The sequence below is a fragment of the Pleurodeles waltl genome, chromosome 5 (assembly GCF_031143425.1).
Source record: "Pleurodeles waltl isolate 20211129_DDA chromosome 5, aPleWal1.hap1.20221129, whole genome shotgun sequence".
NCBI classification, from domain to species: Eukaryota; Metazoa; Chordata; class Amphibia; order Caudata; family Salamandridae; genus Pleurodeles; species Pleurodeles waltl.
Window position 1 is genome coordinate 429,640,856 of NC_090444.1, and position 14,238 is coordinate 429,655,093.

At 38.6% G+C, this 14,238-nt stretch overlaps 1 protein-coding gene across 1 annotated transcript in view; it reads right to left on the reverse strand.

Moving 5' to 3' along the window:
• Window positions 1-14,238, reverse strand: part of ERLEC1 (endoplasmic reticulum lectin 1) — a 331,659-nt gene that overhangs the window by 15,913 nt on the left and 301,508 nt on the right. The window contains exon 12 of the mRNA XM_069234195.1: window positions 7,687-7,764. Within this exon, the coding sequence (XP_069090296.1) occupies window positions 7,687-7,764 (78 nt within the window). The remainder of the gene's footprint in view (window positions 1-7,686; window positions 7,765-14,238) is intronic.

Genomic DNA, 14,238 nt, shown 5'->3' on the forward strand with positions numbered 1-14,238 from the left:
AGGAACACAGCAGTAAATTTAATAGAGTGGTAGTGTAGCTCCAGAACCACCACCCTACAGCAGTGCAGCAGCTTCCCAACTGATCCCAAAGAGAACACACCCATGCATTCCAGATTAAATCCATGAGTTCTACATTCTATTGCAACTCTACCAAAACACTTTCTCCCCCTACCCCCTAAAAGAAGTGAACAAAATGATCAAAACAAAATAATGCATATTTTGCACCAAAAGAAAACTGAGAACATGCTGACATTATAAGATATGTGGCACAACATTTGAAGAATATAAAAATTGCAACATACCAACACAGTAGCAATTAAAACATGAATGGATATTTCTCAACTTTTAAAATATTCTTGACACCAGGAAGATACATTCTTAAGCCTTGTCTGATCAAGCCTGTGTTTTTTTGACCAACACAACAACAACAACACCTACATCAAAGACAGTTTGTGTCACTGAAGTCTCATTAAATCTAGTTTTATATTTCATTTGATATTTATTTTTCCTTGAAGTAATGAACTGTTCAGCAATAGTTTTGTTTTCAATTGCTCCTTTACCCGATCTGAATCATGCTGGACTAAGTGTTGAATTTGCCAATGGTCCTCAACATATAAAAAGGAGATTTTAAAGTTAGAGTTTAGAGCACTGTGATGAACCCAATACATTTCTCTTAACACTTTTTAAAGGGGCAACTTATATTCTAAAACCCTCTGAGCAGAATCTTTGACCATACAGTTCATCCTTTCAGCTAAACCGCTGGCTTGTGGTGTATATAATGCAGTTTTAAAATGTGTGATTGCCAAGCTACTGAAAAGTTCACTTATTTGTTCAGATACAAATTGTACTCTATTGTCTGTTATAACATTTTGGTATACCTTCTCGAGCAAATTCATCCTTAAGAAAAAAATATACCACTCTAATGTTATCTGTGCACACTTCTTGTCACCCATTTGGAGATGTAGTCAGCAAAAAATAATGCATAGCGAACTTTAGGAGGCAAAAGCTCAAAAGGACCAGCAATGTCCAAAAACAAGTTTGGTCCAAATTCTCATCACTTCTGGAACATTGGCAACAGTCCTTCACAATCTTTTCAGCAATACAATGCAAATTAGTCCACCAATACCATTCACGCAGTCTAGTTTTAGTCAAACCTCTACCTAAATGGCCCTCATGCGTTAAATTAACAACTTTCTCTCTCAAACTTACTGGAGGTATAAGTCTTGCTCCTCTAAGAAGATCCTGATCTATGAGGCTTAACTCTTCACACACATTCCAATACCCATCCACAGAGTCAGGAACTTCCCGATATTGTGGGCATCCTTTGATAACAATCACATATCAAATTTAATTCCTCATCATTTTCTCTGGCACCACTCCACTCATTCATATTTAAAGCAGTTTTGCTCATCCATCCTACTAATCTTCTATCTACCTTGTAATTCAGCCCCACTCTCACTCACGAGAAGACAGGAGAGGCAGTCAGCAGCATCATTGCTCATTCCTGGTAAATACTACACCAGAAAATTAAAGTCTTACAATCCTTCTGACCATATTTTTATCTTGGGGGTAAAACTACCACTTGCTCTACACAAAATATATGCACCAGTGGAAGATGATCAGTCATTTCAATGAAGTGATTTCCCCCCAAAAAGAATTTAAAAGGATGTATCGCCCAAGCTATAGCTAATGCTTCATGCTCGTCATGGAATACCTCTGCTCAGCTGCCTTGAGAGAATGTGACACAAACGTTATTTCTTTTTTTACAAGTATCAAAATGTCCCAAAGTAGGCATGGTACATATAAGACACAATTTTCAGAACATTCAAATTGAACTCCTTTCTTCAGCAAAGATCTCAGAGGCTGAGATACACAAGCGAAGTTAGGTATAAACTTTGAACAAAATTCAGCAAGCCCTAAAAACAATTGCACTTGGTCATGATTCTCCAGTGTAGATGCATTCATAATGATTTTTGCTAACTTCAACTTGGGCCTTATCCTTTCACCAGATATCACAAGGCCAAGATAAGTAACAAAGGTTACACCAAACTTATATTTTTCCTTTTTTTAAGAGTTAAACCTGCATCTTGTAACTTGCTCAACACTGGTCTCAAAATCTTATCAAGTTCTTCATGGTTTTTGCCTGAAACCAAACTGTCATCTTGAAAGAGCAAAATATTTGGTACTTTTTCCAACACATTCTTCAAAACCCTTCGAAAATGTGCAGCTGCCAATGTAAACCGAAAGGGAATCTATATGCTCACCGAGGTGTAACGAAAGAAGTGAGATGCCTGGACTTAACATGCAATGGTACCTGGTGGTAAGTCAAGTACAAATCAATTATACTAAACTACTTTGCCCCCTTCAGTGTTTAAAGTGTTTCTGAAATATTAGGTAGGGGGTGCCAATCTGTCCAAATTCACCCTAAGATCCACACAAATTCTCACTTTGGTATTACCATTTTTAGTTGCCAGTAATATCAGCCAACCACTCTGAAGACTCAGCTTCTTCCATCACTCAAAATGTCAACGTCCTTTGCAATTCTTCCTTGAGTGGACCCAACATCAAGTATGGTACCTTCCATAATCTATGTACAGATGGTGTGATATTTTTCTTTAGAATGATCGTTTTTACAAACCCCTTAAGTAAACTTAATTCTTTCTCAAACATTTCAGAGAACTCACACACCACCACATCACCATAATCATTACTGGTCAACAAGTGAATTTGTTTGGATGTTTCAGGAAGTAACATTATACCAATGTCACCGTAATCTCTCCAACTCAAGTTATCTCCAAGTTTGGGGACATAAACGTTGCCCACTGTCCCTCTGTCACAGAACTGTATTTTGAGTATGGTATATCCAGAGGACATAATTCAATATTATCACCAAACTGCCTCTCCCTATTCTTGTTACCTGTCACCGTATATGGTGGTCCCAAATCCATTGGCATCGTTACTTCCTTCCCACCCACTTGTATGCCACACTCTGGCATAGAAATGGGATATCAATTCCAGCACATTCCTTCATGCTCAACACAAAACAATCCTATTGTTTACATCCTTCCAGTCTATCATTCCAACACTCTGGATGCTGCCACCCCTGCATACTCTTGCACAGTGACATTTTTACACATATTTCTTATAGGATGCATTCTTAGCAAAGCAAGCAGGACTGTTTGAAAAACGGCCCTCACTACCACATCTGTAACATGTACTCTTAGTCTACTTGTTATCTTTACCTGTAGGTATGAATTTGCTATTATCACAAGAAAGTAACTGACTTTAACACCACAAGTATGACACCTGTTCTCATATTTGTAAGTTTTGTGATCTATACCCATTTTGTTATTTGTGCCACTATAAGAACTAAAAAACAATGAACACCTGCTTCAGCTAGTTCATAAATTGAGTCTTTCAACTCTTTAAAGAAGACCCTTACTTCGCCTTTAGAATCTCTCGTTTCCTTTATCCAATCTGTTGTGTTTTACATCTCTTTCACAGTAGCTATGACTTCCTTAAAAATCAGGATTCTTTGCTAACAATTTTCCTGAACTTTATGTCTGTTTGTACACCTAACTAACTGATCCCTTATTACAGAATCAGTTAGCTCCCCAAACTCACAGGTAATTCCCAAAGTCTTTAACGAAATTATGAATGTTCCAACTTTCTCATGTCTATCTTCAGTTCTTGCAAAAAACACGTGTCTTTCAGGAACAGCATTACTTTTTGACTGAAAATTATTTTCAAGTATCAAAAGAGACATTTCATGCGGATTGGTTAGATATCCTTCAGCATTCCCAATGAGTATTTCATCTACGCTTTCATATACACATCTTCCTTCCACATACAAATTATGAACAAGTACAGCTAGTTTTCTTGTATCAGAAAAGTTCAAACCCCTACAGCAATGAGGTACAAATCAAACCATTTCTCCCATTGTTTCCAGGGTAAAATAGGATCAGCTTTGTCTGATAAAAAAAGAAGGTGGCTGAGACATGTTTTCAGAAGCCATAGTCTTCCTCTTTTCTCAAGTGATTAATACTAACATGAAGGGATCTCTTTGCTGTATTTTAAAAAAATGCAAAAGTACCTACAGTTTACCCACTTGACGTTTGACAGTAATTATGACATACCAATTGAATATCAACAGGAATATTGCAAAGAGTATTTTCTACTTGTCTTCAACATCTTGGCTACCAGTGGAAATAGTGGCAACTCTGACATAATGTGATGCAGCGATATCAGTGTTACAGTGCAGTGGCAATCCAATTTAAAATGGCTGCTGGAAGTGCTGTCAACAGACCAATCCAAGATGGCTGTAGCGTTATGACAACACATTGAAACATACCCAAGTACCGTTGCAGTGATGCAAGATCTGCTGCTTTTACTCAAGAATGCGGTAGAAGCACATGGGATCCTTGCACTTACTGAGTTCCTGCTACGTGCCAGAAACAGTTGTTTCAATTATTTGATCGATCTTGCAAGCAGCTCTTGCCAACGTGCTCAGAGTAAAAAGTAGACAAACAATCATTAACATCAAGATTACTCACTAGGCCCATATCTGAGACTTTAGTGTTTAAGCGTCCAGCACTTCTATCCGTTGTCTCTGTGGGTCCGTGGATACAATATGGGGAAGTTGGTGGTTACCTGTCCCCAAAAGGTCAAACTCACTGCCAGTGTTATGAAGAACCACTCAAACGCAGTAGGATACATCCAAATAAATCTAATAGAGTGGTAGCATAGCTCCGAAACCACATACCTATAGCAGTGCAGCAGCTTCCCAACTGATCCCATGAATTCCAGATGACTTCCATTAGTTTTACATTCTACTGCAACTCAGGTTCATACAAATAAGCCAGCATGAATAATTTTCTGTGAGACGGGAGCCCTCTAAGGGTTGCACCTAAGGAATGCATCTAAGCCCCATACAATGTTGGAATAGGAACAGCGGATATAAGATTGTATTATTGGGTGGCCCAGATGCTTTTAACAAATGAGTGGCTCTTCAGCCACACAGGGGATCTGGCAATATGGCGAGAGATAGCCGCATTGGAGGTAGGGCCTCCCTCTATCCCCGGTCATTGCTGTACAGGAGTTACATTCCAGTGAACACACCTCAAATAATGAGGATACCAGTAGAAAGTTGGTACAGGGCTCTAAAATGGATGAGCTGGAACTGGAAGTTAAATATAGAAACACCACTGTGGCATGGAACCTGTCTCAAGAAGGCATCCCAGCTATGAGGATTTAGGTATTGGGAAAGACTAGGGATTTTAAAGTTAAGGGACATATGAGCTCAATCATTTACTATTTTGGAAGGGTGAATGATCGCTAACTAGGACACAGGTAGCCACTGATGGTCCCTGGACACCCTTTTCAACTTAGAATTGCTCAGAGGAATTAACTATTGTCCACAGCAAAAGAATCACTTTATACAGCAAGGGGCTGCTACAGAAGCATTCCAGGATTTGGGGACCATGGTGGGAACACTTTAATGACAGTAGAACAGGCATAGCAGGAGGAGAACTCAGTTTGGTATGGTGAACAAGGGCGCAGCTCATGTGTGTGACTGCTCTGGACAATTATGCTAATTTATTTTGAATGCGGCTGAACCCTAATAAAGATCATGTTCTGAGATCTGAACTCACTGCAGAACTGAATGTGTACAGGAGTGTTGATGCTGTGTCCATTATTTGTTATCAAACAATGCTGTTTACATTTCAATAGAAAATGTCAACAGATGTTTTTAAAAAAGAAAAGTGTTTTCTTTTTGTCCATAGTTTAGGGAGAGGATGTTTTTTTTTTTGGGGGGGGGGGGGGGGGTGTTATCTTGTCACTGAGCAGTGTTCAATCTAAGCCCCAAAATTCCAGCCCACTGAGTAATCAACCATGTATGCAGTAGCATCATGTCAAGACAAGCAAGAACAAACCTTTCTAAAAGAATCCTGGTAGTCGTTTCTTCATTAAAAACATAATATACAAAAAGAAAACATTTTAATTGTCACAGAGTTTCGGCAAAAGAGAAACTATAAGGATTTTCCTTTTCCTACAGTATCAAATTAGTAAGTGAAGCTTTTATGAGTTGGTGACCTCTGATGAGGTAAAGGTAGGCGCCATCTCTGTTGAAAAAAAGATAACAAACCACTTCCTGAGGTTCTGAAGATTTTTTTAAAGTGAGTTGAGGGACCTTGAAGTTGTAGTGGTACTGTCCCACCAGGAATTTGAAAGACACTCCTTCCTCGTGCCAGAACAGGTTGTGTAAACAGAAATGCTGACACAATGTCTCTGTTAAGTTAAAGAAAACATATGCAAGTGCAAGCAATGTAAACTGTGTTATGAGTTTGTATATTTTTATCAACACAATTAAAAAGACTAAGGCTATTCAACTACAGGAAGATCCTCAAGCATACCTCTTGCGCTTTACATGGATATGTAAAAGTTACAAACCTGAAATGGTCAGTTTTACATGAAATTCAATGCGTTCGATTTATGTACAATACACACATCAAGTAATATGAATAATGAAATGGTGGAAGAACAACGTTAGCAACAGTGTGTGGTGATTAAGGGACCAACTTCAAAAGGCAGTTACGCACGATTTAGAAAAAGGTATATGGCTTAAGAGTAACCGTTGTAGCCTTAATTACTGGACGTTTCATCAACTTATAATGGTATTTATTATTGTAAGAGAATCCATCTCTAATTGTTTCGTTTTGCTGCAGCCTAATTAAGACTGCTGAGAACCTTCTACAGCTAGGCTTGCCAGTGTAATGAATAGATGAAAAAAAAGTAGAAATTGCTATTTAAAAATCCAAATAACCTTAGAAAATTAGGATTCCAAAGGAAAATAACAATACATTAACACTAAAGTGCAAATGGGCCACACAAGGCTAAGGCCTGAAATTTTCGGTAAGAGAAACTTTGAAAGAAGACTATTACATTTACACCTTTGTGTAAATTAACACCATAGACCAATAACGTTTACTAATACTGCCTTTAGATCTGAATTAGAAACTTGTTAAATAGTAAGAGATAGTCGCTGCGACCCTTCAGAAAGAATTATGCAGTACTGGTAAACTGAGTAATGAAGTATTACTTAAATTAATGCAAACTTCTGATCCACTGAACATGAGAAAAAACTGGATGTCATAAGCACGAGTGGTATCTTTATGGAGATACAACACTATTTCCTGCATTGATATCTAAGTGGATCCGCAGCCACCACTGAAATATTACCATCTGCATCTGGTTGGCAAAATGCTGGCAACTTTCTCAACCCAGTCTGACACCTCTACCTATTTCTAAATGAGAACTCTGGGTGCATAAACATAAACAAGAAATGTGTGTGCTCTGTACAATCAATGATATAATCAAACTTTAGATAATTTCGAATGTCTATTAGCAATAACAATAGATCTACTGAATACAATGTATTTACACTTTCTTCAGTTATTTAGTTTGTGTTTACATTCTTGTAGAAATATGAAAGTGTAATAAAGGCTGTTCACGTTAGTCAAAGTTAACAGTAGCCACGTTTTGAAACTCTAAGTCAATTAGTGCGACATACACACCAGTAACTGCCATTCACACACATACACAATTCTCAAGTAATAAATAATGCTTACGTAATTGCTGTTTTCAAATCTAAATGCATGCAAAAACACTTTACAGTAATCAACTTACTTTAATTTCACAATTACTTGTCTTGGCTTTTCATTCAAGTCACAAAGATCTCCATTCCCATAGAAATGAGAAACCATTCTGTGAAAAGAGTTTTGATGAATACAACGTGACTCGGATCAAATAATCCCTTTTTATCATAATTTAATATATACAAAAAAGAAAAGTAATGACCAAGAAAAAGCTCAAAGACTATATTGTTTCATATTTATGGATTCAACAATAAATATGATTTGTTGCATATAAAAACATTTTAAACTGAACAGATATTTGTATTACTAGTGTGCTGAGGATTATTTCCTTTGTATTACTTTTTGCCTTACATTTCGCCTTACATTTCAATTTAAAAAAAACATGGATGACCTTCAAATGTTCATCTTGCAACAGTACTCCGGTACTGGGAGTTACTCATGCCACACCCATATCAAGAAGAGGGTGCTACCTCGGATAATGGATGTTTTATTTCTTCATAGGACACACTGAATGCATTTACATGGGCCATCTGCAAATGTAAAATGTGTTACAAAAATTATTATGCTTACCTTCTCTGGTATTTTTTCTGAAAAACACTATCTTCTCTCAGTTTCACCCTCTTTAGAAATTAGGATTTAGAAGGACATCAATCTGATGCTTCCAATCACTGCCATACATTTTAATGCTGTATACTCCAATAGTAAACTAATACTGCAAGCATTCTCTGGACCGCAATACTGCTTCAGCTAAAATTCAGTCTTTTTCCTAAATCCCAGGCTGCATAAATACAATTCAAACAAAAGATAGGTATAAATATGCTCAAGGCAGTGATACCTGGCATTATTTATTTCTCAAAAGCAAAGCTAGCTATGTCTCCTGGGGAAAGATTGAGCATTTTAATGAGGGGGTTATCAGCCCCTCCTTCAGCGGACAGGGAAACATATGCCTCATGACTAGATACATTAGTGCTGTCATTCAACATCTTGTTAAAGAATGCTGAAGAGCGAGGCTCAGGCAGTGTCTCAAATAGCATTAGTATGCTTCAATATATTTAGCAGAGAGGCAATGGGATCTATAACTAGTAAGTCAATGAAAACTCATGGAATCTGGTTTGCAAGCTATAGTCCATTTAAAAGTCACAGAGGAGTGACAAATAATTCTTATATTATCTCCAAAACACGCATTAAGCTGCTTGCAGAATATTTGTGATGAAGTAGAAGGGAAACGAGACCGGTCAGTGGCTGATGAAATTAGCTTAATCAAAGTTTCTGATTAGTTTGTAATTTAACTATCTCAGTACTCTTTTTTTCACAGTAACAGCAGCATTTTTATATTTGTTAATGGAGATTAGATATTCATTCTTGCAAGTATTATTAGGTTTCCCCCTCTTTCACATATTCTCTGCATTGTGAGTGTATGGTTTTAAAATGTTTCAGTTGGGGTAATACCAAGGTACTTTATGAGGATGGGCCTCAGATTACCTGAGGCAGAACACTGGTGAAAAAAGGTTTTCATGTCCAAAGAAAAGAGAGAGAATGCCTTCTCATGTGAGAGGATATTATTCAGTCTACATATCATATGTGCAGATAGACTTGCAATTTCTTCTCCTGGATTGGGGGTTGAGACAGACTCACAATGGAAAATGCTGGAGTGGAATTCTTTAGAGGAAACATCAAGAAGATGAAGGAAAGAAATATGAAATAGAAATCTGAGGACTAGAAAAATCTATACTTTTGTAGAAAACCGTGTCCAGATCAAGATACTTGATAAGCGTTGAACCATGTGGTACCTTTCATTATGCCTAGGTTTGCCAGCCCTTGGAACGAGATGTGTGAATGACGCTTTGAAAGATACTCTAACCATGTATAAGTCACTAAGAATTATCAGAAAAGAACAGGAGGTGGCTAGATAGAGGACAGGAAACACAAAAAACATTTTATTTTTCTGTTGGTCTGCCAAAAAGTTTGCTTGTACATCTTCAACATGACTGGAATGTGGCAGTATGACCCATTTGAGGGTTGTGCACCTGAGGTCAAATTTTTGGCACCTGTAAAATCAGTTTCTGATGTTATCTTTTTTAAGATGCTTTGTCTACTCTATAAATGTTTTCATAGACTGGCCCCTTGGCAACTGTGCTCTAACATTAAATCTCAGTCGTCAAAGACACAAACATCTCCACGCAGACCTTTTATACAAGTACCCAGATATAATCCATATCTATAAAAGAAGAGCACTGCTTTTTGTTGTTAAACTCTGGAATTCACAACCTTTCAACATCAAATGCTCTTACATACTAACTAGCTTTATGTAAAGGTGTTTTACATTTGGTTATAGGCAAACTAGGAGACCCGTGTCACCAGACCCTTTAAGGCGGTGGATGGTTTATAAATGTAGCTATACAATCAATGTGATAAATTTAACAAACATATGTGTATTCTTATGTTAAGACAGCTTACTTCAAATGCTTCTTTGAAATCAGAAATGCTACAGAGTCCCATTTCCCATTTTGATTTGTTGTCAAATCATCATTGTGAAGCACTGTCCTGCTGTACAACCTTTGCGGAAACCACTTGTTTTCCAGGTAAAAGGCACAGTTTATGAATGAATTATCAATCTTTAACAGGAAACAGTTGGGAGCACACTGCCTCACACTCCAGCATGCAGTCTGCCCAATTGCATTATGGTAAATGCAGTACGAATTTGTACTTCATTTATAGTCTGTAGTTTTTCACCTCAGTGGGTTCAGCTAGTGCTGTATATTTCAAGACACATTTCTGGGTTTAGCCCTTCATCAGTAGTGAGCAGCAGGCTTTTTTTCTGGGGGTCGCTGGAAATGCTGCCAACGTCCTCTCACGTCTCAGTAATACTCACTGGTACACAGGTGTATCAACTAAAGCTCCTCAGCTTACTGGCTCAGGAGAGCCTTTTTAAACAGGAAACACTTGGGAGTACACTGCCTCACACTCCAGCATGCAATTTGCCCCCATTACATTATGGTAAATGCAGTACAAATTCGTGCTTACTTCATTTATGGTCTGCAGTGTTTTACCTGCTGCTTCTCTCTGCTGATGGAGGGCTAAACCCAGAAATACGTGTCTGGAGATATACAGCACTAGCTGCACTCACTAAGGTGAAAAACTACAGACAACAGATGTAATAATCACAAATTTGTACTGCATTTGCCATAATACAATGGGGCAAACTGCATGCTGGTGTGAGAGGTAGTGTGTTCCCAACTGTTTCCTGATTAAAATGGCTCCCTTGAGCCAGCAAGCTGAGTAGCTTTGATTGATGCACCTGTGTGCCAGTGAGTGGGACTAAGATCTGAGAGTACTTTGGCAGCATTTGCAGCAACACCTGAAAAAAGCTTGCTGCTCCGTACTGATGAAGGGCTGAAACCCGAAACATACATCTAGAGATATACAGTACTAGCTGCACCCACTGAGGTGAAAAACTACAGATGAAGTGATCACAAATTTGTACTGCATTTACCACTATGCAATGGGGCAAACTGCATGCTGGAGTGTGAGACACTGTGTTCCCAATTGTTTCCTGCATTATCAATCTTGTTAACTTTTGCAAAACGTCCCCCAGTACCCTTAGAAGAGATATCAGATCATAGAAATCTAGGTTAGTCTTTGGATTCTATTAAATAGATGGGCATTATTGTACTCGGGTATCTGGAATTTCACCTTGGTTTAGAATCAACTTTTAAAAGCAAATAAGCACAATCAGCCCCCTCCTCCATCTAAACACTAAAGCTGATATGCCTCATAGACAGTGCACCCCTAACTTTAGTCTATTTATAGATTTATATATTCTCTAGATTACTCATCAAAACTACGTTCAACCAGTACTTTTGTGCCCGGTTAGCTGGTATCTCCTCCTACTAATATGGAATTTCGATTGACTTCAGATACTAGCAAGAAGGTTTTTTCTCCTCTCTCTGCATAATTGCCTTCAGAGTTTCATATCACTGGGATGTTCTCTAGTGATGTACCAGATTATAAATTGATTTGTATTGACTCACTTAGCTGTTCTGCTTGTTCAACAAGTCCATTTGGAGGGACCTTCTATCCCAGGGAAGTGCAAGGCTTAGACATGAGTGCATACATAATGATGCTGACTCCTAAGTTGTTGTTAAATATATAAGAGTAATATTTGACCAAGTCAGCAGATTATGCAATTCACATTAAGTCATGTAATGGCATGTAAAAAAAAAAAAAAAACTTCTGAAAGCCCATGTTCAAAAGTGCAGACCACCAAACATGTATCCGGTCACTCTATATGCAGCAACCTCTTTAGTGCTGACCAACGATCTGTATTTTAAATGCTACTCACTAGGTCAAGTATTTAAAAAGAGCGTCTCACTGTGCCACTGGAACCAAGCTATAATGGACTAATGACCCTTAACCAGGGCGAAACTGGTCATGGGATGCGTGTGTTCCCGCTCACAGAAGACCTGGTCTGGCAGTTTGGGCTGGACTGTACCATTGGAGCAGGGTCAAGACTGATCTGCATGTGGCTGTGTCCAAACAGAAATGGCATAGTAAGCAAAACAGTTCTGGGTTGGGATGCTACCCGGAGTGATTGCCAGTGGTTAGACAAACTGCAAGCTTCCTCCATCACCTTTTGTGTGTTTGGTCTAAAACGGAACTGCCAGTCCTTCATGCACAAGAGAAAGAAGAAAGATGAGAGACAATCTCAAAGATCGGACATTTGAAATTGGAGCCTTCTGTCCGGAGGTAATCAAAGAAACCCAATGGGAAAATAGTCCACATAGATTCCCTCAAAAATCAAGTAATATGGATAAACAGTCTTCTGCATATCTCCTCCGTGTTCCATATGCAGGGTTTCTACTGGGCTAACGATTATGTGTCAGACAATTTCCTCAGGGAATTACTTGATTGGTTATGGATAACTCCACTGAATCCTCTTATCTTCCACTTGGTTTAAAGAACAAGAAAAACAAACAATGTCATGAGGCAATGTCAAAAGCAAATTGGCTTAGTCTACACAAGTAGCCAGGACAGTGTGACTTGTCTGTATGAAATGCTTCATTCTCTGAAGGTGAAAAGGCCCTCCAGTGCAGTGAATCAAGCAATTCTCATATGAAATGAATAGACTGAGAGGGTATCAGAGTTGTCTTTTCTATATTACAAAAGACTAAATCTTGTAGAAGTGAGCAGTCTGTCATGATCTTGTGTCTTGGCTGGGTACCAGTAGACATTTTTCTCAGTTGTGCTAAACCACTGCAAGTGCCTAAATTCAGACCTGTGACAAGCTGAATTGATTTCTAAAACGATGGCCTATGTGCTGCTCAGGTAGCTTGAACATATAGATTTACTAAGGATAGGGAGTACACATCAGTTTAGAAACTGAGAAGGGATATAAACTGGTAGCACTGTTCTGCTGATATCTAGCACCTACTTTGTATAACTCCTATTGTAATTTCCCAAAGCCAGACTCCGTTCTGAGTATGTTAAGTTAGCCTGTCTGCCTTTGGCTGACATGTAGCATGTTATCTTTCGCAGAACTCATCAAAGTGTCAATTCATCCAAACCATGACTTTGCCAACACATAAGACGACACAAATCTCATACAATCTTCATGATAGCTGCATTTCAAGGTCCGACAATGAATGTGTAAAAATAAACATGTAGTCCAAGTTGACATATTTTCATCATGCTGGTTCATACTGGTTATGTCTCTGATTGATGGAAAGTCCCCTAATGTAGGGTAAAAGTCAGTTCTCAACCCTACATAAACCCCATGAACTGACCACTGAATCAGCAAGGTCTTCAACCGCAAGTTATCGCAAGAGGTCCTGCCATACTGCTGCAGCATCTATACCTATGATGAGAACTGGTACAGAGAGGAGAAGAGCTAAGTTCCGCGAATGTGTGTTTTCCTTCTGAGGGAACACACTAACCACAGCTGATCTGCTGTTAACAGGTACGCAGTGCGCTGAGTCCCAAAAAACTCTAGAGGCAAGTTAGCTACTTCATGATTTCAGAGCGCAACGCACAGAAGTAGTTTTTAGACTGCCAGTTACATTCCTATCATATTAGAAATGTTCATAATATTCAGACTGCTAGAAACATGAATTAGTGCTGTTTTAATTTTATTCTTTGTGGTTATTACTCATGTACTAAGCAACAGGATGAAGTGGTTGAAATAAACTATTTTTTAATATATATAGTGTCTATTCTTAGTATAGTACTTGTGCGTGCTTTTCTTACAAACAAAATTGGGTTTGAAGTACCACTGCGACCCTGACCCCTTTATGGAACCACTAGTAACCCCAAGTAGCATGGACTCCCCACTGACGGGTATGCCAAGTGGTGTTGTGTGGGGCTACAGTATCCTGGGCTTCCTGCACAAGCACTGCTCATTGAACTCAGTCCAGGCACCCAGTGGTGGGAAAGCCAAAGCTAGAAGACCTAGGGCAGAGACCTAGTTTACGCTACACTCCTGGACAAGAAGTGTAAAAAATGGAAGACTTGGCTGAAAGTATTTAGGTGCAGGATATGGTGCATTCATAGAAATTGCCGAGACCTAACTGAAGCTCTTCCATGTCAA